Source organism: Bradysia coprophila (genome assembly GCF_014529535.1).
Source record: "Bradysia coprophila strain Holo2 chromosome IV unlocalized genomic scaffold, BU_Bcop_v1 contig_106, whole genome shotgun sequence".
NCBI lineage: Eukaryota > Metazoa > Arthropoda > Insecta > Diptera > Sciaridae > Bradysia > Bradysia coprophila.
In genome coordinates, this window is record NW_023503372.1 from 524,863 (window position 1) to 552,721 (window position 27,859).

Below are 27,859 nucleotides of genomic sequence, written 5' to 3' on the forward strand. Positions count from 1 at the left end.
AAATATTGGTATTGAAATGGACAGGCTCATTATTCAGCTGACTTCTTGAGAGAAGTCTATAACATCAATGAACATTTTCACCTTTTATAGTCTAGAAATCTATTTAACTTTTTTTAAGACTGGGTTCGATTGGAGCCTTAACATTTGTTTTTTGTTTTTCTCATTTCGTACTTCTATGTTTCTATCTACCTCTATCTCTACCATAATTATCAGTAAGCTGTATTGCCGTTGATAAAAATAAATAAATAAAAAATAAATAAATCTATGCAGTTCATTTTTTCATCGATTCATCGATGAATAAAATTACCCCATTAAAATTAGCAGACACTAGAGCAAATTGACCTGATTTCTAAGACCAGCACAAATTAAAATTTGAATTTGCCACAATAATTTCAACATGAATTCATTTCAAATCATTCATTCCGATCGGGAAGAAAAAGAAGAAAGAAAAAAAATGTGTTCACTCAAGACCCGGCAATTGGCAACCGAATGGAGTGAGAGAGATTGGATATGGTGTTAGTGTGTGTGAGTGAACGCACACACGGTATTTCATACACTAAATTTTTCTCTTTGAACGCCATCGCCAAGAAGATGTTCGAAATTCGAAATTGTGCAAAGAATATAATTTATTGGTGAATGGAATCAGAAACTTCAGAAAAAAAGAACAGGAAAAAACGGCACATTTATCAAATTTGCGATAATTTGTACTGACTCTTTTTTGTAATACTTAAATTCGCAAAGAATTCTAGTTAAGTGTGTGTGACGAAAATGTATTGGAAATAATGTGAAAATGTGAAAATCGGTCGAAGAAAAAGTGCGGCAGCGAAAAAGTTAACTCGAGTTTTTTTTTGATTGAAGAGAAGAAGAAAATTTTTTTTAAATTTTATTTGTGATTTATGTCGATTCAATTTAATTTACGGCAAATTGGAATTGATAAAAAGCATTTCGTTCTATCTAATTAAGTAGGAAGTGTGTGTAGTGGAGGTGTTAATAAATTTTTCATCCAAATTTTTGTTCTTTTTAATAAAAAAAATTTTTGTTCCATTTTCCCGACATGTCATGTGATAATTTGGATTTTTTTCATAATTTTCATCCGAAAAGGTAAGTAAATCGATGTGAAAACTCAATCCGTTCATTTAGCCGATTCGTTTGCATCGCATGCAAAACCGAAAAGCATGGAAAAAATCATAATTTTTCAATCATCTTCATTCGTTTTAATGAAATGACCTCGATCGAAAATGCTGTACGAATTGTACGATATTATATTGAAAATTGTAGCAGAACGTTTCGGATATTTTATATATTTTTCATATAAATTTTTTTTACTGAAAAATCTATTACACGATGAAATTATGTGTGTGCACTTGAGTGTGTTCTTATAATATAAAAAAAAGAATATTTCTTTTTATAATTTCGTTTCCTTTCTTTTCGGAATCCCAAGCCTTAATACGGGATATTCCATCACATAATTTTCAATTAAATTCCGACAGATTTGTTTCGACAATTTTTTTTTTCTTCCTTTTAAATTAATTATGAACGTTCGTTCTTGTTAGAATTAAAATACAGAAGAAGAAAAAAAAATCGGATTTCGGTTTGTAGTATGTGCAATCGGTATATCGGTATCTCTCTTCCATGTTGAAAAATATATAATATAAAATACCAAAGCAGATGCATTTTTTGTTCGGTGTAACAAAGATTGTGTGTTGAATTTTGATCGGCTAATAAAAAAGTGTGAAATGTGAATTAATTTGACAATTTAGATGATATGCGTTTGGTGACTGAATTCACACTAAATATAGTTCAGTTGAAAGTGGGTATTTGATTCGAGTGTGTTATCCGAAAAATTGTTCCAAGTTTACCGGTCTTTTTTTTTGCAATATCGATTTTTCATCAATTTTCATTTTTTCCTCCGTTGCTTTTTGCTAGTACAAAGAACACCGAAAAAAGCGTTCCGAATTTTCCGAAATTTTATTACCTTTGCATTTTTGGTCGGTTTTGTGTCGATACATTTTACATACAGCGTACCATTATTTGGTAACTTTATGGTAATTATTCTGATTTCGGCATTCCCCACAAAATGAATTTTGCGATTTTCAATAAAGATTTACGGCAAAACCATGTTTTCAGCTAATAATTATTCCGAAAGTAAGTAAAACCCGTTTACTTGCATTGGTTCTTATGTTTTCCGGTTAGTCAGCTTGGTAGTGTCACCCAGAACGTTTCGATTATCTTAAAGTTTATGTTAAATAATTTGAATTGGTGGCCTTTGGCTCGGATATACAAACTCTGCACTTGTCGAAAAGACAGTTGCCGGAGCTTGTTGCTCAAAGACACACTTTTGGGTTTACTTACAAAGTTGTTACCTCATTTAATGAATTACTTTCGCATCATCCAATACTATTCTGTTTGAACAATTAAAACAAAAGAAAAAGAAAATTATTTCCGACCAATCGGGTTCGTTGTGTCCTCGTGCAATTTGTACAAAATTAAAGGTGACAAGTGATTTAGGATGGATTTTTTTTTCTGTGAAGTTGCACGCAAGTGAACCTTTTTCCAATTTATCGATTGTTCGCAAAAAAAATCTAATCAGAATCGATAGTCTCGATCACAAGATTTTGGCTCTTTTCTAATTTGCCCTTCGATATTCATCGTTCACTTTCTTTGTCCCTTTCTATTTTGTTTGCGAAAAATCATGGATGACTGATTCTTATCAGTAAACTATTTTCGGTCATTGACTCGATGATTTACATAAGAGAAATGCAATGGAGAAACATATTACGAAATTTCGATAATATTCGCTTATTTCGACCAGTAAACGTATGTAATGAGTATTGGGTATGAGTTTGAGCTTGGAAATTTTATGGTATATATCCGCTACAGCTGGGAAAATTAGGCAGTATTTGTTGTAGCACATAGTAAGGCCATTTAGTAATTGTAATTTAACGTATTTTACGCACCCAATTTCAAAACAATTTTCATTTTCCAGCAAAGAACTGAACGACAGCAAACCGTCAAAAGTGTCTGACATTGTAAACTTCATTCAAAGAAATACCGGAAGTAAACATTATCCAAGAAGATTCGTGCAGTTTCCTTTCTTAATGTTCCTTTGACGAGAAAAATGATCTTGACTCACCTGTGCGACGGTTCATTTTTTTTCGCTACTACAACCATTTAATGTCTTTGCTTTGTTAGCCCATCTACCTAGGTAATCGACAGGTAATACAAAAAATTAATAGATACTGATGGCTGGTTTGTAGTTCAATTTTTTCGCTTGTTCATGTAAACTCTGTTGCCAACCGGATGAAAACGTTTTCCGCCAAAGAATTTTTCTGCTTGGTACATCTCCTTATTCCGCTCTCCGCTACAGTGCAGAATTACCTTCTTTCTACCAGGAAAACATCACCCTACCAAACTAAACCGGTAAATTGCAGTTCTAAGCCATCACATTTCACCCAAGCACTTTCACTTCTCCATGTTTTATTGTGAGATAATCTTTTGTGTCGATTTCGCTGAGAAAACCCGCTGAAACGAGTTTTGACACTCTTCATTTTCACACTGCTCTCTTTAAAAGTCAAACTATTGGGTAAATCGTTTTATTTTGTGTATCTGTGCAAGCATTTAAGTTTAGTGACCAAATTGGAAAGATTAAATGGTTGATTACATGGCTCCCCAAACAACAGTAGTAACATCACAAATGTGTGTGGTTCTTGAACTCATTTTCACACACCGTGCCCTTATGCGCTTGGTGTAAAATTACGCCTTCTTGATTCGTGGTAAGATGCTGTTCACCAATAACTTCACGCAACTTTTCTGACTTTTCGGCACCCCTTCGTCACATAAAAATGGTCAAAATTAGTTGTCTACCAACCGTGTGACAGTTGTGAACAGTCCACAAGCACGAAAATTGTTCAGAGCAAATTCGATATAAAGGATGAATTTAGGCATAGCATTGATCCTAGCATTAACACAGAAAATATTTGGAGGCTACAGCCATCAAGAGGAGCTCTGTATTTCTTTCGTTGAGACAAGAGTCATGTTTTCTTGATGGGAGTTAGAAGAATAATTTTCAGTAAAAAATATGTTCATCGCCATTCCTCACCCAGGGCTGGGCTTGTCACATAGGAATTCGGGCGACGTCTGAAAAGCCTTTCCACTTTTTGTATGAGCGAAGGGTTTTGTTAAAATTCATGTCATTCAATGCTCGAAGGACTTTTGGGTAGTCAGTTCAGTCTTAGCCTCACGTCCCACTTCAATAAATTGTATCAAAATTTGGAGTTGTTTTTTGATCTGCGGTGAATTAACCAATGAAAGTCTATCTATGAATTGACCACGAGCATTTTGTGTTAAAACATTTTTATTTTATAGCCCAAAATATGCTCCACATTCGACAATTTGGTTATACTCTTGAATGTCAAAGGAAACGCACTGAAGATTTGATGGACTTCTTATGTCTTTCTTTCGTAATTAAATTGCTAAAAAACAAACGGTGTCCTGTCCATTTGTTGTTATAACAATCATGTCACGTTCGCTGTTAATTCGAGTAATATCCATAACCCAACCATTTAAAGTTCTTTACAAACATCACGTTCGTTGCTATTTATATACCTCGTTCAAAAATGATAAACGTGAAATTATACAAAAAATATTTTCCAATTTTTTTGTTTTGATTTCAATGTATTGAAAGTCGATATCAGACGAGCGAATTTTGTTTGAGTAGGGCATTCCTTTAAACGGTATTTTCGAATCCGATTTTGGTAGCGTTTGGGTGTGTCGAAAGTACACAAGATTCTGAATGAGATAGATGGACAGTCATTCAAGTCGATACTGTCTTGTCACAGTTAAGAGATAAAAGTATTTTTTGAACGAGAATCATTTCGAATGTCCATAACTCCATAACAAACTCATTTCCGAGTCTGCGGAACACAGACAACCAACGACCACACGATATTACTCGCGATATTATTTTATATACTTGCGGGTCGAAAATCGTTCTTCTCATCGACTTTAATGAACTGCCGTAACATTACGAAACTCAGAATACAATTGACAACGTACATTTTCATGTGTATATTGACCTCCGCGTCCGCTTCGCCTCGAATCAACAAAAGTCACACGAAAATCCTACGTTTGAATATTTTGTCACTTATTATGTAATTGACCCTCTGAAAGAACGTACAAGATTACGATGTCATTTTTAAACAAATGTTTCCGATTCGACAGAATGTCATCACATCGATAAAATTGCACCTTAGAGTAATTATATAATTACTCTAAGAATTGCACCGTATAGAGTTTTGATATCTCGGCGCTCGTCATTTTTCGAAAGTTATATAACGATAGTGAATGCGTAACCAGATGGATCGATCAATGAATGTGTTGTGCAAGGTTGTAAACTTCAAAAGGAGGTCACGCGGATGCAGATACGCGGGTAACACGATAATGTATTATGAAATTCATAAAAAATCACATCCGGTGATGATTGTCGTTGCCGTGATGATTTTTGGTTAATTTTTTTTGTATGTAAAATCATCGAGATCTGCGATCTGCTTGACCTCCTCAATACAGACTTGGTATTATCAAAGTACTAAGACGTAATGCAAACGTAATGCAAATGTGTAGTTACGCGCGGATCCCCACTTTCAGGTGAATTTGGCTTCGTTATGTTGAATTGAATTCATTTGCGTCAAGTCAAGTTGCAGCTAGTGGTGAATTCGATTACAAACTTACAAACTAAGCAGGTGAAACCACATAAGTCACAAGAAAATATGATAATGGCAACATTACAAAAATGAATTCACCTGAAAGTCGGGATCTGTAATTTCTCTGATCCGCTGAGGATTTGCATTACCTTAATTACACTTTGGGTATTGTGTACCACAAGAGCTAATATTGCCGGATAGTAATCAAGGAAGGTAGAGTCACTCTTAAGCGCAATTAAAGTTAAAGTTCCCATTTTCTCTACCTCTCCGCTTAGTTAGCCACTAAGGATTTATATTGGCTAAAACAATCGTCCGATAATAATCAACGAATCGGAATCGCTAAGTTGATAATTTAACTGCGGTTCATGCTTTAAACATGCCTAAAGTCACATACATTAGACTGTATTTAGAGCAGTTTAATATCCCACCGTATGAGTTGATATTCGGTTGATATTTTTCAGACGATCGTTTCAGACGTTGGAAATTTTTAACGGAGTTGTAAAACGGAAGCACCTGAGAAACAACTCAAAAAAACTCAAAAACTAATTGGACAAAAAATCTGATGTTTTTCTTGAATCATGTGGAGACCATTTTCGAATTCTTAGTGCCTGTTGTATAATTTCCAAATAGTCAAGATGAACCCTTTCCGTGAAATTGATGCTCGAAATTCATGGAAATTTTCAAGAATTTTTAAGAGTTTAAACCTTAAATTCATAAAATTCTTGCACATTCTCGAAAAAAAATCCTGTAAACAGGCCCTGCCAGACACACCCATCATCATCAAGCTACACATGTACACACTTATGATGACACCTAATTACATTCGAGTAAAATCTGTATCACAATACACGTTTAACGTACTGTACTGTACAAAACTTGTGTATCGGACCATGGTTATCCAGTGGACTTTAGTGCCCGTTCAGTTATTAGAGTCAAATGTTACATTTATCGAAATGATTTATTTGCGTCACACGAAACTAGATTGATACCTCAGTAGATAACCGGGACAGCATGAGTGTGACTGCGGCAAATTAAATTCATAAGCTGTGTGCAACAGGATCGTTCCGATTGTGTCGCAAGATTTTATTATCACGGTGTAATCAACTGGTGAACTGATCAAAAACGTTTATCAACTTCGTCATTCCGTACATGCATATGATTCATGCGATCATATGCAACGGTTCAGTGTTGGATCAATTCATTTGATTTTCTATTTGCAATGAGTAATCAGAGTGTTCCCATGCATACTTTACCTCAATTCACTTGAATCGAACTAATTTATTCAAGGGGATTGTGAACGTATAGTCAATTCCACAGTGCATCTATTCGCGGTAAACTCGTCTCAATTGCTTATCTCGGCACATAGCAGTAAAATGCTATGCGAAACGGTTCATTATAATTCAATTTTTGTGTGTCTAATATTAACTTGACTGCCACCGCTCTGGAGTGTAATATTTCATTGATATTACTATACACGAAATGTATAAATTCGTTATCGTCTCTGGTATGGCTAATCGATTTTTTTTTTGTTAATTAAGAAGAGCTAATGAAGAACAAGTATCACTCGTACAACTCGATTATAATGGTAGACGAGGAGCAGCTTACGTTATCTAATTTTTTTTTTGTGTGTTTCGTTATTTAATCAATACTCCATTAACTGCACCGAAATAGAATCTTGCATCGACATGTTTCGCGCACACACAAGAAACAATAACTGGAGAAGATAACGAGCGATAAATCAATACTAAATCTTTGTGAAATTGGTGAAAACCCGACGACAACGATGTGTATTTGGTATGATATTCTTCGTGTGGATATGATTAATTGATTGTGACGGCAGAAATTCTTTTTGTGTCATTCGCTTTTGTCTAATTAAAATTTGGGGGGTTTGGATGGCATTGGAAATTGTGTGTAATTCATGTATAAATAGCTTTTCTTGTTTCGGTGTGTCTTGTCCTCTCGCCGATGTATCTCTCTGTTTTTTTTTGTGCTCCCTTGTCTTTCCATAATTTATATTTCTATATTTTGTTGCGCTCTTATTATTTCGCAATTAATTAATTATGGTCACGATGATGACTTAATGGTTAAAAGAGTGGATTTCAGTAAAGGACCATTAGCTGCTGCTGCTGCTTACCATTGAAAATTGTGGTTTTTGTTTTATATTCAACATAACAAATTGTCGTCACATCTTGGTCGTATGTTTAGGGATTGTCCATAAAAGGCATCAGTACTTTTTTTTGGTAGACTTTGAAACCCTCACCATTCGCTACGTCCAGATTTTTCCTATATTTTCAACACTTCCAATTTTGCCGGTCCCCCCATCTTATTCTGGACGTCTTTTGTAAACATCCCCTTACCTACTTAACTCACTATTCTTTGTATCAGGTCGTGCTGTTTTACGATTCGTTTAACGTTGATGTCAAAGAGCTTTGACTTCTTTTTTGTATATCATCCAAATTCAACGGAACTAGCACCGGAAAGTAACAGGTCTGACAGCCAGTCAACAAAGCTGAATCGAAATTTATATTGTTCTATCTGTCTCGGTTCTCTAATTTCTCGGTATTCACGTCAAAGTGAAATGTCAAATTTACCAACTCAAAGTTTCTGGGTTTCCAGGAGTTATATACAAAGAATGACCATTTGAACAAGTGTTCAGCACAGTTTGGGCAGTTAAATCGTATCGACTTTCGTATCGCGTATATTTAAATCGTATCGCTATGGCTACGAATCAACTTTCATCTTCTCAAATTCGATTCAACCTATCATACTGTATCGTTGTCGCATACGTACCGTATATGTATAGCATACGTTTCCATTGATATTGGATCCATATTTTGCTTCTTACTGAAAAATATTAAGAGCCAGTCAATCTTGGTTTTTGATAAGATCCTTCCTCCTTGGGTTCTTTCTGTTGCTTTTATGACGATCAGTGGTGTTTCCGATTGATTGTCATGCTACGAATTTTATTGCCCCGAATTCCAATTTGGAAGAATATCACTTGCGATGAGAAAACTAAGATCTGTTCGATACGTAAAAAGGGCCAGGCTGGTGGCCCAAAAGCCCTTCGGGCATTGAATGACGAAAATTTGTAAAGGGCATCGAGGGCATCGAATAACAACCAACAAAAAACAAATCTTACTTAATAAACTCGATCTTCCTAGCGCCGAATGGACCCTTATTACTCTTCTGTTTTCGGTTTAATCTTTCAGAAGACTATGAACTAATCGCCACTAAAACTCGGAATTTATTGTCTTTATCTGTCGTTTAACAGATGGGATTTGTAATCTGATAAAGGCTTCAGTCAACTTAATACTATTGAACTAAACGAAAGTGCAAGTGATGTTAAAGTCCTTTTGGAAAACATTTGAAAATAATAGTAGATTATTCACCTCTGTCCACATGTTTATTTAGACACTTGGGGAGTTATTGCATGAGCCGAAGGCGAATGGTATAACCCCAAGTGTCTAAATAAACATTTGGACAGAGGTGAATACGCTATTTTATCTACCGACGGCGAAATAATAGCACTTTTTCACTGCTATTATTTCACCTAGGTAGATAAAAATCTTTAACCACAGCCAAAGTCTTATTTTTAGGATCGCTCGAGTTGAAAATTCCTTTTTCTCAACGAGGCTTGAAAATGTCCATACCTGATATGTCAGACACAAGAAATTTATTTGTCCATGTTGAAGCACAGCATGTTTGGTATCGTTGGAAAGGTGAGACTCTAGGCTACCTCAGCCAAACAAAGAAAAATTTGTCTATCTCAAAACTTTGCCGAACATTCGATTTTAATATTATGTTATTCTTAATCACGGGGCTGCCATCTACTAATATCAATAAAAAATGTCGTGTGCATGACATATCAGGTATGGACATTTACAAGTTCACCGTGGAGGTGAACACATAATTTTTCATGTGTGTGGCGTGAATATATTCGTTTATATCCACGAAACAATCACATCAATTTGTTTCACCATTTTTTTTAGAACCAATCAAAGTGACAGTTGTAAAGAGAAAAAACTCTTGTTCTCCCAATGAGAAAACAAGAGTTGAGAAAATAGAAATTTTCTCACCTGAACTGTCGTCAGAGAAGAGCATCAACAAAATGCCATTTTACCTCATTTGAATGGAGAAAATAAGGTTATTCACGCCACACGTATGAAATTTACTATTCTTTTGTTATACTGTCAAACAGAAGAACAAACGAAACATTTGAATTATCTGACCTAGGCGTGCTATATGTAATTAGAGTAAATTTCTTGTGAAAACACTGGAATATTCTAACGAAATAGGCAAATGGTGTCACTCGATTTTTATCAGTCGATGGCCACTCGAAAAATCCTGTTGATGAAACGATAAGATTTTGAAAACAAAACGCGACTGTCTTGTAATGGCAACCATTGAAAATATTGATTTTATATTTTGAGTTAAGCAATTTGTCAACAATTATTTAAACGTTCCCATCCTACCCATATTTCACATTTCCTTCTAATAGAGTGTTTGCTGAGCGTAAAAATTTCTGTCATACAAAATTGGCTTTTTCCTGAGATGGGTTTGATGCCAATGAACGTATAGAATAGGTATGGTCAAATATCGGCCCGTAGCATATTGGGCTTTTGTAAACGCACTCATTTTCATAGTAATTTGACTTAAATTATAAGTGCGCTCAAGATAAATCGGTCGATTACCCATAGGTTTGTTCCAAGTAACTGTAAGCACGAATTTTCACTGGCCGAACGAACAAGATTTCATCCACAGAGATCGGTTTGTATATAAATATTGATGAGGTTATGTCTCTATGGATGAAATTTGACAATTCGTATGGCCTTGGTACGGTTTTCTCGGCTATGTCCGTGACTCGACTGTAAAATAGCTAATAGAGAGTTATGATGAAAGAGAAAGAGATATTTTGACAAGTACCCCAAGGCAAGTTATAATAAACTGGTCTTCGGTCCTATCGCTCTCCAAGGCTGTATACTTTGGGGACCCCAAAGTATACAGCCTTGATCGCTCTCAACGTACCACATTGAAAGATAAGTAAATACTTTGACAAGTACCTCAAGGCAAGTTATAATAACTATTCTTCGGTTTTCTCGCTCTGATCATAACAGTCTATCGAATCTTTCCTCAACCTGAAGGATTATAACAAATTCACGCGATTACAAGCCACTTTTCTGTAACGAATAGAAGTCTTACGAAGTTCAGTTGATTGAACAATCACCGTAATAATTGCAGTGACACTGGAGCCAAAACAACAATGTATGAGCGCTGCAGATTGCAAAGAAAAGACATTTTCAGATTTAATTAGATATCTGATTAAACGACTTGGAATTGTAATTTAAATTGCTAAATTAAGAAGCTTTACGACGCGTTACGGACGATTGCAACATTGTATATCTTCTGCCAACTGAATGTTTGACGATCCACTCGCATACATTTCGCTCTGATGATAGATCGTTATTAATTAGTGCAGCTTAATGTTGCAAGCGGATAATTTACATTCCTTTTTTTGTTGTTCTCGTGTGTGAGTGTGTATGTTTTCTAATTCGATTCATTTGTTCATGCCATTTTATGTCACATCTACATGTTGTCGGAGCATTTCTATTTTCATACACGAAATCAAAATTAACATTCCGTTTCTTTTGTTGCCTTTCAGCTGGTAGCTACAAAACAGGAAGAAATCAAATTTGGGTGATCGAAAATACAAAACAAAATTCGTGATAAATGAAAGTGCCGCCCGAAAAAGAAGTTTTACCCGACTTAAAATCCGCAGATTTTTAGAATACCAAAAAAAAACAACAAGCAAACCGATAACCAGGATACCACAGAAGGAAAATAACCGCAATCCAACCGAAACGGAAACGTTCAGATTTCAGTACAGACAACAGAAACGAACCGCTATAAAAAAAACCGATAGATTCGATGCATACATTCGATGCAAACAGAACTAGAGGAACGGATACACCGACTTCAACCACAAAATATAAAAGAGTGCGCTCTTCACTAATCCAACAATAGACACTTTACAATCGGTATATATGATAGTAGAAGAGTATCAATGTCCATTGTACGAAACGAAGACCTTCTTTCTTAAATCGGTACAAAATAGTATGGCCAATATTATGTCCAGCATGAAAAATCCAATAAAGAAGCTGGTCAGTAAACAAAAGAAGCGTTACACAGAAGGTGGATTCGATTTGGATCTATCATGTAAGTGATGACGATGATGATGATGATGATGATGATGATGATGATGAGATGCTTCCGGAAAGCGGATATTAATTTTTGTTCTTTTTGGTTTGTAGATATCCTGCCAAATTTAATAGCGATGGGATTTCCTGCCGTTAGCCTTGAAGGAGTTTATCGAAATCACATAGACCATGTAGTCCGTTTTTTTAAGACCAAACACGATGGAGCTTATAAAATTTATAATTTATGCTCGGAAAGAGACTATGATATTAAGAAATTTGATTCGGTATGTGTACCAGCCACGCGCACTGTTAACTCAATGCGTAGACTAATTTTGTTTCGCTTTTTTCTTCTCTTCCAGCGAGTTGAACATTATCCATTTCACGACCATAATCCACCTAATATTGAACAAATTCAAGCTTTCTGTGATGATGTCCATAAGTGGCTAAATGAAAACGAAAACAATGTAGCTGCCGTGCATTGCAAAGCTGGCAAAGGTAGAACGGGTAAGTTTGGAGCATTTTCTTGTTTAAGTTTGTTCTATAAATCACAGGAAGATGGGATGAGTCGCGCTAGAAATTCATAGATATTGGCGATCCGGAGGGTGCATCCGTTAAATCCATTTTTGATAGTTGTTGTAGATTTTGCAGGTTTCTAATCGAAGTTGTGTAGACTTACCTACTGTTCCATTTGTTGGTTTGAAACTTTTCTTTTAATGCATGAAGATGTCACACCTAAGGCTCAGACAAGATCAGGTTTACCTGAACCTGAACTGAAAGTACCTGAACCTGATTCAATCAATTTTGATCTGACTTTATTTTACCTGAAACCTGATTATAGTGGCCAGGTCTGAGATGACCGGAAAGCTGACAGATTAACCCGAAAATTTGTATGAGAAATGCAAGTCACCAGGAATCTCAAATCTGACCTGACAGGTTTGATTGACACCAGATTCAGGTCAGGTTGGTTTTCTAAAATTACCTGACCTGACCTGAAGTTTCATATTTTTGACCTCGGTCGACGCTAACCTCATTTAGTCGCTCGTCTGACTGACTTAAAAGGAAAACTTCAATACATCGCATCCGGCCTCGTTAATTTCTTCCATAGAAGAAGGGAAATATTGGCGCAGTGGTTGCGGTTCGATTCTCCTTGAGGATTGTGTGATATCTAAGAGACATTCGATGATGAGGCGACTTCTAAGCAGGAATATATTTGACGAAATTTTGTTATGAGCAGTATTCAAGTGCTGGTGCTCAATACGACGCCAACAATAAGAGAAAAAATAGAGTGCCGTAACCACGGTCCCGGTCTGGTTGCTAGGAATCTCGCGCCGCGTCATTCACAATAATTCACATTTTGACACATTTTGTATAAGGAAGATGTCACTTTGTGAGTTATTGTGAATGAAGCGGCGCGAGATTCCCTAACACCCTTGGTCTTAATATTTCGTTCGGTCAGACATTCGTTGTTGAACGGATTTATCAAGTTGTTATAGCATCGTATCAGGTGACAAAAATCTCATTTTAAGTTGTGTCCAGTTACCACTGAACGTTCAAATAGTTCTCAGATATGTTGTCTTGTTCGTTGATTGTTCTTTTTTTTACATTTTCCAGGGACAATGATCTGCTGTTACATGTTATACAGTAAACAATTCGACAGTGCTTCAGAAGCATTAAGTCATTTCAGTGACACACGCACGCATGACAAAAAAGGGGTGACCATCCCATCGCAGAGGAGATACGTTGAATATTATGCCCGTTTGCTGAAATCAGGCGTTAAAGAGTACAGGCGAAATCTGTTACAGGTAAGTCGATCTAACAAATCGCAGACATTTTGCTAACGAAGACTATCATTTTCCCACCCCCGGTTAAAAACCAGCTTAAGGAAATCAAATTGTCGTCGCCGCCATCACTGAACAGTCATCAGGGAACTGTGCATTTTAGCGTATCCAGTGTAACCAGTGTATCAGAACGACGGGAAGTTCGCGTTATTCACACTTCAGAAGTACCTGATTGTAAAAAATCGTTCGACTCCATCACAATTCCTGTCGATCCGAATGTTGTACAGCTATCTGGTGATATTAAAATAGAATTTTACAGCGAATCACATCTGAGGGCGAAAAAGAAAAAAGTTTTGTTTCGGTTTTGGTTCAACACCTACTTTGTCGAATTGGAGAATGCGGGTAAGATTTGCAGTGACTATTCCATTTTGCACCTAACGATTCGATCACAAAACAGCTACGGTTATTGACTTCATAATTGTACCACTATTTATGTGACGAATCTGTTACTTCACTTGTTTAAAGCATCGCCGGTTAGTGTTAAATACAACAAATCTTTTGGATCTTAGTATACGTTTTGTAGAATATATGTGAACTAATTTGTAGCAAGCGACATAATATGTGCATTCGATATAGAGAAGGTTTTGCGAGCCTCAGAAGAGAATATATGAAAAATCAAAACCCAAGACTAAGACAATTGGAAACATTTATTTATTTATTCAAAGCGAAAAAAAAGACTGCTCGCATACGGCGCAGTCAATAAAAAAACGATCTTTTCAATCAACAAATATTACAATAAATAAAAATCATCCGCTCTATTACTTCCTAAAGTTCCAAGAATACATGCCGCATTGCCTCTTTGTATAGCAATAGAAATTTTCTGCAACAGATAATCTTTGGAACGTGGCTCCCCTGATGCTCTCTTCATCAACGATCCCAACTTGTCAATAAATTGGAAACCTTTAGGAGGAGCATCTACTGCAACAAATTTAACCTTTCATAAAAGTCAAGCAAAGTCATCTTACGGTTCAATCTTTTACGTCTCTCGTTTAAAGGACCGTTCGGTGTATCATACAGAATCTTCTACTTCATATGTTGTGACCGAGATTTTGCTTTATAATAAGACAATAGTTCAAGCTCAGTGCTCATTTTTATCATTGTTGTCGATAGCAGATGACTAGCCATTTCTTATTTACAATCCGAATGCTTTTTTAAATTGGGATGGCCTTCTATAATAATTAGTGTTGGATTAATGTGTAGGAGAAATTCCAAATGGAGTTTTCCTAGCGAAAAAAAACGCAGTGATGACGATCTGATTTAGGTGGTGGTGTAGATGGTGGTTCTTGTAGATTGAATGATTCGTACGACGGAACCCAAATACGATGAAGAGTGTACATAATGTCTAGCATTAATTTAGGCAAGATATTAGTTATGCGCCTAACATTCCTCGAGGTTTGATTCGGAAGGTACGCTCAGATTGAATGAACTAACTGTTTGCCTGTCTCGTCTAAATCTACAACTACCTGGATTCACTCACCAACCACTTCTGCGATTGCACCTTTGACCATTAAGTTAAAGAAAACATTTCTATTGAGACAATTAATTTGTCTTGTTTAGTATTTCGATCATTTGATGCAAAATCTATTACTTCGATAGGTTTTAGAGAACATTTCGTAAGACCACATTAATTTCGACATTAACCAGAACCCCTTATAAAATTTTGCGACCATTACAATCAACGAACGTACAACTTATTCGTTGACCCACTTCAATTTTTACGTAGCTGGCACCGATGTGTTAAGGTTTTATTCTTCTAAGTTTTAAGTTCATTGCTTCGATTCTTGTAACTTACACAAGTAAGGGCAATGTTGCAGTATTGACTTCTGACTGGAGCCAGACTATCACGGTGGGGTTGAACAAAACTAAAATAGAGTCGCGATACCACCTCTGTTTTTTTTTTCATGTTCTTATTGAGGGACTCGCGTACTATAAGGAGCCACATTCAGTTCGTGGATCTATCTATCCGTTTCGGAGAACCGGAACTCATAGCCGTGCGGGACATAAATTGAAAAGTTTGTCGTAGAGTGACCTTGCTGCAAACAAAATGTCGTAACAGATACTTGTTGTGAGGCTGGTATGGCAAGTTTGGTATCGTTTTAAAGCTTAGACTGCAACGTGATCAGGCATTATTGTTTTGCTGCAAGATGGATCTACCTGTGTAGTACAGATGAGTCCAAGTTTCGCCGAGGATGGTGAAAATGAACTTTTTCAAATATTGTACAATTTAGACAAATTTTGTAAAATCCATTCTAGGCGTTTAATAGAGCATGGAATCCTCTACCAATATCGCCATTCAAAGAGTTTCAAACTCTCTTCATCTTGGACATATCACTATTTAAAAATGTCGAATTTTCGATTTTAGCTGGCTGTGTCTACGTGGTCAGGTTGTCGAGTGAAGCCATTTTAACACGAATTAGCTTAGAATTAGTCCCTCTATCCTTTACGATAACAATCTGTATTCAAATTGACTCGTCGGTCCCGCACGGCCATGAGTTCCGGTTCTCCGAAACGGCTGGATGGATCCACGAACTGAAAGTGGCTCCTTATAATACTCGAGTTACTCAATAAGAACATGAAAAAGAATCAGAGGTGGTATCGCGACTCTATTTAAGTTTTGTTCAACGACACTGTGGCTTTTTTGTGAGAAAATATTTTTCGATATTTTCCTAAGTTTTTCAATATTTTCTCAAAAAATTTTTTTGGGAAAATTAGGGACGAGCAGGGAAAATTGGAGAAAATTCAAGAAAATGTGGGAAAATGACTTCCCAAAAATAGTCGCTGGATTAGAGTAACTTAAAGATGCCCGCTCAATATTCGGAGATTGTCTTTCAAAGACTAGATTCATTCAAGAAGAAGCAAGTCTTTACAAAAAAAGGTTCAAATATTTGAGCGGATGACTTTCCTACGTGATAACTCTCATGGCGCTCCAACTATTTACGGATTTCCAGAGAATTTAAAAGCGTTGAATATTCCCTAAATTTTGTGATATTGGGGAAGGACTTTGTGATCGAATTTTTAGCAAGTAATTTGACCTTACGATGACACGATACGACTTTATTTAATGGCAATTGTATTTGTTTGTATTTTTCCAGAAAATAACAGTGATACTGCCTGTTTTGATTTCACTCTTTCAAAGAATGAAATCGACTGTGCCCATAAGGATAAAAAAGACAAAATTTATCCATCTAACTTTAAGGTATGGCCGGATTCATTCGATCAATTTGCGGAAAAAGAATAATGAAAAAATGTTTTCTTCTTCCCTCCCACCCCACATCGATCGCGTGCAGGTACAATTAGCTCTGGAACGTTTTCCAAATATGCCAGCAATCGGTGACGAGGATCGTCTTCATAAAAACATGCACAGCAAAAGTATGATTTCGTTGCAAGATGCACACACCCCATCCGAAAATACCGAGGCGTCCAGTTCCGGTTCATCGTCCAGTGACGGTTGGGAATCTGGTGAGTTCTATACAATTGATGAACACGTAGAACGACCAAAACAGCGTAAAATTAACAAAATAAAATCAAGTAAAACTAATGTTATCGCCACTAAACAACCACAACAATTCAAAGCAAAGTCCAATAATATTAAGATTAAAAATAACAATGGCATCCGGCGACGATGGCTATCGTCGACCATGCGTAGTGATCCCGATTTTTGTGAAATCGTCAACAATGTGAATTTCCGTATACGACACTCAAACGACAATTTGTTAGACGTGGACTATTATTCGAAATTGTGCGACAATCAATTGAGCGTCGGCTCACCGTGCAAAAGTCCCAGTGAATTGCTAATCAAATCCAATCCAAATCAGATCGACACAATTTCGAATAATCAACACCCATCGAACGAATGTGATGTGTTAGTGGTAGCCAAGCCAATTGAGTCTCAAGCGATAGGTTTTAAGGTAGATGATAATCATTGTTTTTTAGCTTCCGAGAAGCTACCATCTTGTGATAATTTATGTTCAAAGTGTCGCCAGCCGGCCGGTAGCGACACGGCTAAACCGAATTCGGATGATCATCATCAGTCGGCGACGAAATGCGATCACATGTTCGATAAAACGAAAAAGAAACAACTGGTGTCGACCAGTTTTCGGCCGCGATTTTTCCAACGCAATGTGTCGTCGAAGAAACTACTCAAAGAAGATGTTCCTAGTTTGTGTGTTACTACTGCTCCTAGCTTGAATAGTTCGTCGTTTCAATTCGATGAAATACGAAACGAATTGCAATCGGTCATACGGGAAAATTCTGTAGATGAAAAATGAGTGAAAAACAAACAAAAAAAAAAGTTTAATTTGCGCGTTCGTTGTTGTTTCATGATTTTTTTTTTCATTTTTAAATTTAAGTTCTAGATTTTATGCTATAAATGTTGACTTAAGTGTGTCAAATTAAATAACAAGAGGACGGAAGAAAGATGAAGAAAGAGAAACTGATAAAAGAGAGAGAGAGAGCAAAACTTTATAAAATTTACAATAATTTACGTAGAGTACAGCAACGATGTTCTTTAAAAAAAAAACATTTTTTTGTATAACCAACCATCAATAACCAACCAGTTGTAGTTTGATCATTTTAATCTGTGTAATTTTTATAAATGAATTTATTTTTCCTCGAATTTTCGCTTGTTTTGTTATTATTATTTCTCTTCAAACCAAATGGTTTCAATGATTTTCTTGCCTATGAATCACCTGATACCTAATCCCGTTTTTATGAGGTAAAAAATTTATTTCGATACAGCCTGAACATTAAACCATCCTCCCAACAGAAATCTGGGAGCTCTCGACCCAGATCCAATATTTGACTGACAGAACGGGTTTGCGGAGAAAAGTAAAATACCTCAAACGCTCATACACGTATGTCAGACTCTCATAAGCCCATGTTTTGTCATCTACTTAGCCTAGTAACGAACGGCAAACCATATTAAATCTGTAACAATCTGATGCAAAATCTTGTACTTCATTCGTTTAACAATTCAACAATTCAACACAACCAAATTGAATTGTAGGTCATATCTCAATGTCATTGTTGTCTGTAACAGACACTCCCGCTATTGGCATTCGGACAATATCTAAAGGGCTTTTTGGTTTTTTATGTGAACAAATTAGCAAATTTTCGTCATTCACTGCACTGTTTTGGTGTCAACCAGTTCAGCCCTGATACAGACGATTAGCCGTTCCTGAAAAGTTTGGACGAATTGCTTTGAGACTTTTGATTCTAAATGTTAGAAGAGATCTAATAAGTGTAGCCTGGAAGCATGTCTCATAGTCGTTTTACATTAATTGATTCCTATCTTCGTGAAGGAATCATTGCCACTTGGTAAAATCAAAAAATTAAATTTAAAAATCTTGTTGTCCCAGACAACTTCTGAATTCGTAACCTGTCGGGATGGTCAGATTCAATTTTTTTTCTTCAAAATTTAATTTTATTTCATTTCCACATCAAGTTGGTTTTTTTCTACGATGTAACATAACTATGAGACATACACCAGGCTTTGTTAGAGTCTTTCTAGCGCTCAAAATCAAATGATCCTTAATGTAAAAAAATCGTCTTAGCTAGTGTGACATTAGTCGCCCTATGGAAGTTTGGATGGTCTCTTGGTCAGTCAGCTGGCATTTAGTCTTGAGGATATTGATTTAACGGGCGATTCCATGAACCGAAGCCCGATAACGACACAATTTTACTTTTTGATAATGAAAAACGAAAATTGTAACATACCAAAGAACATGTTAAAGAAACCCACACCAACGTCTTGTCTTACGTCGTATCCATAGAAATTTTAATTAGATAACTCTGGTAGAAGTCCATACCGACCTGTCGGTCTGTAAATAAAGAAATTCGAAAACACCCCTGTCTTTTGCCGTTAGTTATACGGTTTCAAAATTCTTCCTGCTCACTTCGTTTAATGTCGCAATTACGATCGCATAGTCTTCATTTTTCGGAAATCGTGTTCTGATACTATGTGATGCATTGAAAAATAAAATAAAATAAAAAAACTTCAGGAAATTTCAAGAATCTCCGAAACTTTCAAAAATTGAACCGAGTCTCAATGTGCTAACTGTTCTGCGATAATCTAGATAAGATAGGATTTGAGTGTCGGAAACTTCCACAATATGAAGCGGAAACACAGATTAAGTATCTTTTTCCAACCAACCAAGCCTTACTACTTCTAATGCTGAAATCTCTCAGTTTTCAATAGAAATTCGTTAAGGTGCTTAAGGCACACCCCATCACAGAGTCCATAATACCGAAAGGTAAAAAACCTAGAGCGAGTGTAAAGATGTGAATATCGGCCTGAGGTGTCAATCCACAAAAGCAGATAGGCTCTACTGACTTGACTAACCTGTTGAGATGATCGTTACGCTTGCAGTGATTTGACGATCATCTCCACGGATTTATAATTTAAAGCCTTGGTCCACAAAAACGTATCGACCACTAAGTACCCAGGATCATTTGAGAGTGCATACCGGCTATAAGTTGCTATGTTGCGAATCGTTGCTATCCAATTAATTTATTCATTAACAAAAATCCTGAATGGTAGGATGAGTTTTGCGGGTGTTGCCTCTTTCCATGACTATAGCGATGGTCATCCACTCTGTATTTTCAAATGTGGCATTCCGATCAACTAATAACTCCTAAAAATGCGTGACAATGACTAGTGGTAATGACCACTGGTAATGGGGTAAACGGGCTAGTTGCGAGCGCCAGTTTAGATGCGAACCCATATCGATCTTCTTCTTTTTTGTTCATCCGAACGAAAGAAAAGACACGAGAGGGCTCACATCTAGACCGGAATGGGTAACTTCATGAAGTGACTACAAAGAGAATTTATCTAACAACCACGACACAAATGTATATTGACAATTTAGAGTCATTTGTTCACGAAGACCACGATCTTAAATGTAAATTTTTCTTGATTCCAAAAGGACTACAGGCACTGGGCAATTGATATGTCTATTCTTTTGGAATGTCGACCAGAAATATGCGATTTTGTGGGAGGCGGCTGAATCCCAAAACATAATTTTCTCAATTACCTTCTTATTCCTAACTATACTCGCTCTAAGTGGTTCTATTCCTGACTTCACAGACTGTTTATTCATAACTGAGCTTTAAAAACAATTTTTTTTTGTTTATTTGAACTTATAATCGAAACGATTTTATTGAACCAAAAAACTAATATTTTCTAGAAACAAATATCCGGAGCGTGCAAGTGCATAGAAACAAAGACACAATTGTAACTTCTGACCGACGAATGTCCCATTTTCCTCTCAGCGATGGAGTCATATCATTGCTATCCAATCACTTTAGGAATTCTATTCGACGGCAGTCCACATGAAAATAAAACAAACCGAAAAAACACGCACACACAAACACTCTAAGTGGTCGCTGTTTGTCACAGAATAAAAAAACACACACACACGCACACACACACAATACTTGCAACTGAAATGCTGCGATAATATTAATTTAGAATTTAAATTAATTTTAGTCCGTAAAATTATGATTTTCCTGCTGATTTACATAAATTTTGTGTTTATTATAATTTTGTGGAACATAAATTGCGAGATGACAGAAATACGAGACCACACTGATCCATTGATGGTTTCATTCCGATATGTTTAGTTAATTTAATTAATTTTTTTCTGTTTTTGTTTTTAAGTTTAAATTTATCTTTCGTTTTTGTGTATGCGGAGCGCAAAAAAAAACGTTGCTTTACCGTTACTTATATGTGATTACAAAGTTTATGTTTACGTAAAAATTACTGCAAAATATGAGGGCGCTTGACGTCTCAGTCATAGGCGTAAATTAAACGAAACAAATTTGTGTTGTTGAATTACTCTCGGTCTCGCATTGCTATTTTTAACTGTTCATTTGTCGTCAAGCAAATCGTTTGTCTCATTGCTTCAAATCACAGATTCACACAGTTCGACCAGTTTAGTCACTACAAAATGAACAAATTTGCATATTTTTAAACCAGGCGTGAGAGCCGCCGTTCAAACTACCACCGATACATAATAGTTACATATTTCCGTCATGGAATAGAGTGGAACGCGGTTCGGCTATTTTCAATGACTCTCATGTCTGGTTCGACATATGAGAGATGTGGAATAGTGTCGTTGATCAATGCTATACATAAACGTTTCCACCAAACTCATTCAAAAAGCTCAAGCATTATGGAAACACTCACACCACACAGACACAGTGACCAACAGACATACTGTCAAACGTAACTTCCTTTGTGCTTGGATCTGTGGCTCCCTCGCAGGTAATCTCAATGTTTTGCCAGATTATCGTCTGTACCAGAAGTTTTACAATTCAATTTTTGTACAGGTAATGTCAACCAAATCTGTGTCTAAAGTTGCTTCAGCTGATCTACCAACTGTTCCACTCATACATTCACACTGCATATAAGGCTACGACGCGCTTGCGTGTAACTTTCATACTCTCATAAGGAAGTATAGACAGTGTGTTTGTATGAGTGGACCAGCTGAAGGAAACTTAGTAGCAATGGTTGACTTTAACTGTAGTCTAGCACAATACGTTCTATCCCAGTGGTTAGTTTTTATTTCTGACGAAATACTTAAAGTCAAATGCTGGTTTAAAGATCTTTACAGGAGAAGTGGACCAAGGGATGAAAAGGTTTTTTTCCTTCGGTCAACTACATAGGTAAATAAAACCAACACTCGATCTATAAATCAAAAACTAACAAAAAAAATGTGCCTGCCGCAGGTATGTTCCTTTCCATAGCAAGAATTTTAACCAGATCGATTGTAATGCTCAGGTTGTTGTTGTTTCGATGGATAGTGGAAAAATCAGGAACTATTTTTGGGAAAATTTCCGAACTTTTCTTGTTTTTCGGAAAATATTTTTTCGGTAAAATTTTAAAGAAAAGTTGGAATTTTTGCGAAAAATAGTGAAGAAATGGGAAAACGTTTTTCCAAGAATTGTCGCTGGTAGAATATCACCAAATCTGTTTATGTCTGAGTCACTATGAACTGTACCAGGTTACCCGTCATTGTTCAGACGCGATTTACTTTTGTAAGTCACACAGATTAGGCCAATGGTGTAAGAGTGAAATATTAAATTAGACGTGAAGACAAGACACTTTACCTCTACGCAGTCGTATATCAATTGAACTGTAAAATAATGTCCAAATGAAAGTTTTTCTTTTTGGTTTTGTTTTTTGTTAAAATCAACAAGTTTCACTGTTCTGAACGCTTTGTTTTTGTGGTGCCGTTTTGGTTGTAAAAAAGAGAGGGAAGAAATTTTTAGATAAATTTTGAACACTAACCTTTTAACAAATTTTGAATGCATTTTTGCTAACACTAAATATTGATTTTGAACTAAAAATAAAACAAAAATATTTTTTTTACTAACTGTTTTACATGCTGCTTGCTTACTCCATCATCATCATTAACCATATTTCCAATTTGTGGTGACTAATTTCCTGTGTGTTTTGTACATATTAAATATTTTTTAAAAATATTGTCTTTCTGTTGTACAAATTGTGTGGATCATTTTGTTCTGGTTTTAAATTAAAAAAAAAAATTGACAACAAAATGAAATTTTAAACAAAATCTGTGGATGTTGCACGTGCGCACAATGCATATATACAGCTGATTCGCCAGAAAGTCCGATCGGACGGTATCGTTTGTTATCAGAATCGGACATCGGAGCCGTATACTCACAAGACTCGCACAACAATTTAGTGCAAGCTTAAAAGTTACAGTGATGAATCAATTGGATCGGATGGGAAAGAGAGAAAAATTTGGACAGAGAAACTACTTTTTTTGTCGTATTTTCCTTTCCTCCCGAGCGAGATGAAAGGAGAATTTGTGAATCAATTTTTATATATGTGTGCTTGTTGTAAATGTTTTCGTTTTTGGATATTTCATTTCGTTTTTACAATTCTCTATCCACACAAAAGTAATAAATTGGTAAAGAAAATGGAAAAGAACAAAAGAATTGTAAAAACTAATGTGGAAAACTATTCAATAAAACTAAAACTTAGACTTAACAAATTAACAAAGTAAAAGAGAAGATGAAGAAAAGTATGAGAAAATTAAAAAACAAAAAAAAATATTTTTTCAAATTTTGTATGATTAATAAAACTGACATTATTAACGATCAATTACAGAAAAAAAAATGATGAGAAAATTAAGAATTTTTTGTAAATATTTTTTAACGTACTGATAATAAGCGATTGGTAAAATAATATTCATATAGTGGAAAGAAAAGCTGTCATCTTACTACTATATACTTAAACTACTTACTAACAATCTAACACCATAATTTCCCCTCCCCCTTTTTTTAAAACAAATTTTTTAAATTGAGCCCATGGCAGTTTTTCATTAAAAAAAATTAAAATTTAGTTTTAAGAATTTTCTATTTTTAATGAGAGAGCGAAAGTTAACAAAGTTTTGGATGTATGGAAAAAATATGTTTGAGATTGTTTGTCATTTTTATAAGTGCTAATGAGAATATGCCAGCGGTTTAATCGTCTACTTTCTTTTAATGTTATTTTTATGTCAATATTTTCGTTTCAATTTTCCCCCTTTTCTTCCTGTTCTGGTTATCATTTTCCTTTTTTCCCTTTTTATGCACAAATTTCATTCCATTCGGTAAAACACAAACGTCCACAATTGGTGGCATGATTGTAGGTAGGAACCTAGGACTTCATCATATTTTCATCTGCACTCGTCGTATTTGTTCAGAGATTTTGCCATAACCGAATAGACAAAAGAATTTTTCTAGCGAAAATTGCGACAATTTTTGCTCCTTTTTTTTAAATTTTCATGTTCTTCCTGTTCAGTGTAATAATGTAATTGACTTAACTAACCGACTCTCAACTGATTAGTATGAATTTTCCGATGATTAACAAACGTATTCAAGCAAAGTCATCAATAAAGTTATGACTTCTTTCAGGGCCTATTTTCAGAATCTTCTCTCATGAATTTCGAGAATATTGAAGAATTTCAGTAATTTTCCAGAAACAATTTCACAAATATTGGCACTGATCGCCTACCATTATTATACGAATTATTTACTCTTATTGTGCATCTAGGATTTCAATTGTTCACATTTTTTCATTCGCAAGTTTTCAAATTGTACCGTTGTGAACCGGTACGTCCCACCCCCCGCAAATTTCAATAATTATACCAATCTTGTAGATTCATTCTCCCACTACTTGTACGTATATAGCCCAAGTTTAGGTGTCCCTCCGATCAGCCGAATGTTTTAGGAAAACAATAGCGCAAATGATTAACACAATGATGAAAAGAGACAACAACACTTAGAATTTTTGGTTTTATTTTTGTGTTCTCACATTTTCATTTATTTATTGTAGTGTTTTCATTTTATTTGTGTGTTACAGGCGAATCGACATACCTGTGACCACCCCATCTAGTACCATCTCATCAAACAAAATAAATATTCGAAAAAAAAATTACTAAACATTTATATACGCACTCCTAGTAGCTATACTACTGTACTATTAGAATTACAACAAAAAATAAATTTTTTATTTAATTGAAAAAAAGAAACTGTAGATTTCACCTTAGGTCACTTATAAAAAAAGGAATATTAGAAAAAAAAGAGTAAAATCGAAGAAAAATTCCACCAAAATTACACGTAACAAACCAATTTCTTAGTTCTTGGTGTGCTTCCATAAACAAATATTTATTTTGGTTATATTTTTGTTCATTGTGTGCATGTTATCCAAATATATATATATGCCATATATAAATTCTATATATATCTACCATACTACAATTGAATGAACATTATATATAGTATGAGTATGATGTGCTTGTGTATTATATTAAATTATAATTACCTAGAATATATACATACATCTAGAGTGAGAGAGAGAGAGAGAGGTGTTCTTTCAATCGCATTTTGTTCAAATATTAATTTACAATTCAACCATTTTTTTTAAATTCTGTAAAGCTCATCCACATTAACATAACAAGCATAACGTTCAACGGGCAATAACAACAAAACAAACGGTGTGTACAGTGTTAATAGACGCATTATATGAATAGAATCTATGCACTGGGGTTTACTAGTATCTAGAAATTCCAGCACCTTATTGCCGATCCATAGGAAATCAGTTGGAAGTTTTGATTCGATTGATGTATCACATTTAAGGAAATTTCAATAAAGAAATTCGGTGAAGGAACTGTCTAATCAACGCAATACAACGCTGCGTAAATGTAGAAATGGGTCATGTCACACATTAGCTAATTATAAAAGAAAATAATTTTCATTGATCTATCTCCGTTTTAAATTGACTCACGATTCGTCAGTGACCATGTTAATAGAAGATTTGACACTAACCTATTCGAAACGGAGATAAATGAAAAAAATATTAATTTTTTTCATACGTCGCTAATGTTTCTGCATTTAACTCTGCATATTTCTACTTGTAGGAAATTAAAAGAAAGGACAGTTTTAATCCTCATACGGTAAAGCTTGTGGAATGAAATGGACAGACATTCATTCCACACTTTTACCTTATGAGTACAACAATACGCCGGGTGTATATAGTAAAGTGTCGATAGCACATGTGGCATGAATTGCATGAACTTGTTGGAAATTATCGGTTCTTATAACGTGCAGGTAGAGTTATGCACTGAATTTTTCCTTCTTCTTTTTTTTACAAATTCAATATTTTGACTCCGCTCACTTAAGTACCGACGTTCTTTGTCCATACCTAAAGACTGATGTTTCTGCTCTCCCCATGTACATTTGAATCAGATTTTATGCACAGTCAAATTAATAGTGTGGACATAAGAAGTACATAAAAACATTATTGAGTGTAAGAACCGCAAACCAAACTCTATTATACCTCTTGTGGCAATGCCTCTTTTTCTGAGAAAATCATCTTTCTCCCGGTTATCCCATTTAACAATTTGAATTTAGTTGGCTACGATATGATAATTTAGAAGAAGGTTTCGAAAACAATTATTTGAAAATATGGGCTCTGAAACTCAAAAAATACGTAGCTACATAGCTGCATTCTGGATTTTGCTCGATAAATTTTAGTTTTTGTTCGGAACCTGGTAGAAATGATCAAATAGTTACTTGATTGAATACTAGCATCCTTGGCAATATGAAGATCCTTTACTTCCTTGTAATTTCTCTCAATTGGGCTGACTAAACAATTTTTGGAGAATTGGAAATACTTCACATATGTTCTGCCCTAAAATCCATAGAACGCAAATTTGAATATATTCATCGAGGTATCATTTAATGCTTATTTGAATGTCCTGCTTGGGAATTATGGTACTCCAGATTACTTAAAATTTTAGCTTACTTTAGCGGATATTCCTCAGCAATTTTGAGAGTTTACAAACATTTTAATGAATTTGGAGAATGAATTCCTGAAAATTCTGAAAATTATCCAATATTTAAGGATTTTGAGGAGTTTTGGTAATTTAATTCTTCAAAAACTCAAAATCTTGAATTAAAAATTTGTAAGAAAAATTCTTGAAGTGAAAGTGATTTTGAGAATTTGAAGAATTAAATTCCAAAAATCTTAAAAATTGCGTTAAATTCTTGATATTCTTCGAATTTTAAAAATTCTTACATTTATAAATTTTTGGAGAACTTTGATAATTTTCAACAATTTTTAAGAATTTCTTGGAATATAATTCCTAAAATAGGCTATGCTTGAACCTTATGCTTGTTAGACGCCCAGACATCTGAATTTTTATATTTTGCTTTACTCGAGGCTACTGAAATTTAAAAAAACAAAAACAAATCACAAAAAATATGGAAACGTGTGTTGTATATTTGGAAACCGTTTTTATTTGATTAGGTCCATGAAAAATATATAAAATTTCTAAGGAATTCTATATATTAAAAATACAATTTACGAATCAATGTACATATAAAGCCATAATTATTAATGAAAAATGCAAACAGTGAAAGTATGTGGAATGGAAAAGGAAAAACTAATCTTTTTCTTATTAATTAAAGATTTAAAAAGATAAAATGAAACAAAACAAAAAATAAAATTTAAAAGAAAAAGAAGAAAACTAATTCGATTTATATTGATGCACACTTACAAACTACTCATTAATATTTTAGCTGTGATAATGATAATTTTTTCATTAATTTCCATTTA

At 35.0% G+C, this 27,859-nt stretch overlaps 1 protein-coding gene across 6 annotated transcripts; it reads left to right on the forward strand.

The window, feature by feature from the left end:
* Nucleotides 1-523: 523 nt before the first annotated feature.
* LOC119070941 (phosphatidylinositol 3,4,5-trisphosphate 3-phosphatase and dual-specificity protein phosphatase PTEN) lies at nucleotides 524-27,097 on the forward strand. 6 transcript variants are annotated; one of them, XM_037175490.1, is made up of 10 exons: nucleotides 576-1,101; nucleotides 11,359-11,912; nucleotides 12,008-12,177; nucleotides 12,253-12,397; nucleotides 13,505-13,695; nucleotides 13,770-14,073; nucleotides 16,824-16,927; nucleotides 17,019-17,190; nucleotides 23,346-23,496; nucleotides 23,530-24,370. In XM_037175490.1, exons 2-9 carry the CDS (start codon nucleotides 11,741-11,743, stop codon nucleotides 23,447-23,449), a joined length of 1,362 nt encoding a protein of 453 aa, XP_037031385.1. In that variant the 5' UTR covers nucleotides 576-1,101; nucleotides 11,359-11,740; the 3' UTR covers nucleotides 23,450-23,496; nucleotides 23,530-24,370. The 6 variants fall into 6 exon arrangements, with proteins under 6 accessions (XP_037031382.1, XP_037031383.1, XP_037031381.1 ...); XM_037175488.1 differs by lacking the exons at nucleotides 23,346-23,496; nucleotides 23,530-24,370 and having other exon boundaries at nucleotides 573-1,101; nucleotides 11,359-11,734; nucleotides 11,812-11,912; nucleotides 17,019-18,347; XM_037175489.1 differs by lacking the exons at nucleotides 23,346-23,496; nucleotides 23,530-24,370 and adding an exon at nucleotides 20,916-23,277.
* The last annotated feature ends 762 nt before the right edge of the window (nucleotides 27,098-27,859 follow it).

Coding starts and splice junctions, on each gene's coding strand:
- LOC119070941 (XM_037175487.1), top strand. CDS start 11,741: ATGATAGTAGAAGAGTATCAATGTCCATTGTACGAAACGAAGACCTTC. Junction 12,178..12,252: donor ATATTAAGAAATTTGATTCG/GTATGTGTACCA, acceptor CTTCTCTTCCAG/CGAGTTGAACATTATCCATT. Junction 12,398..13,504: donor AGCTGGCAAAGGTAGAACGG/GTAAGTTTGGAG, acceptor TACATTTTCCAG/GGACAATGATCTGCTGTTAC.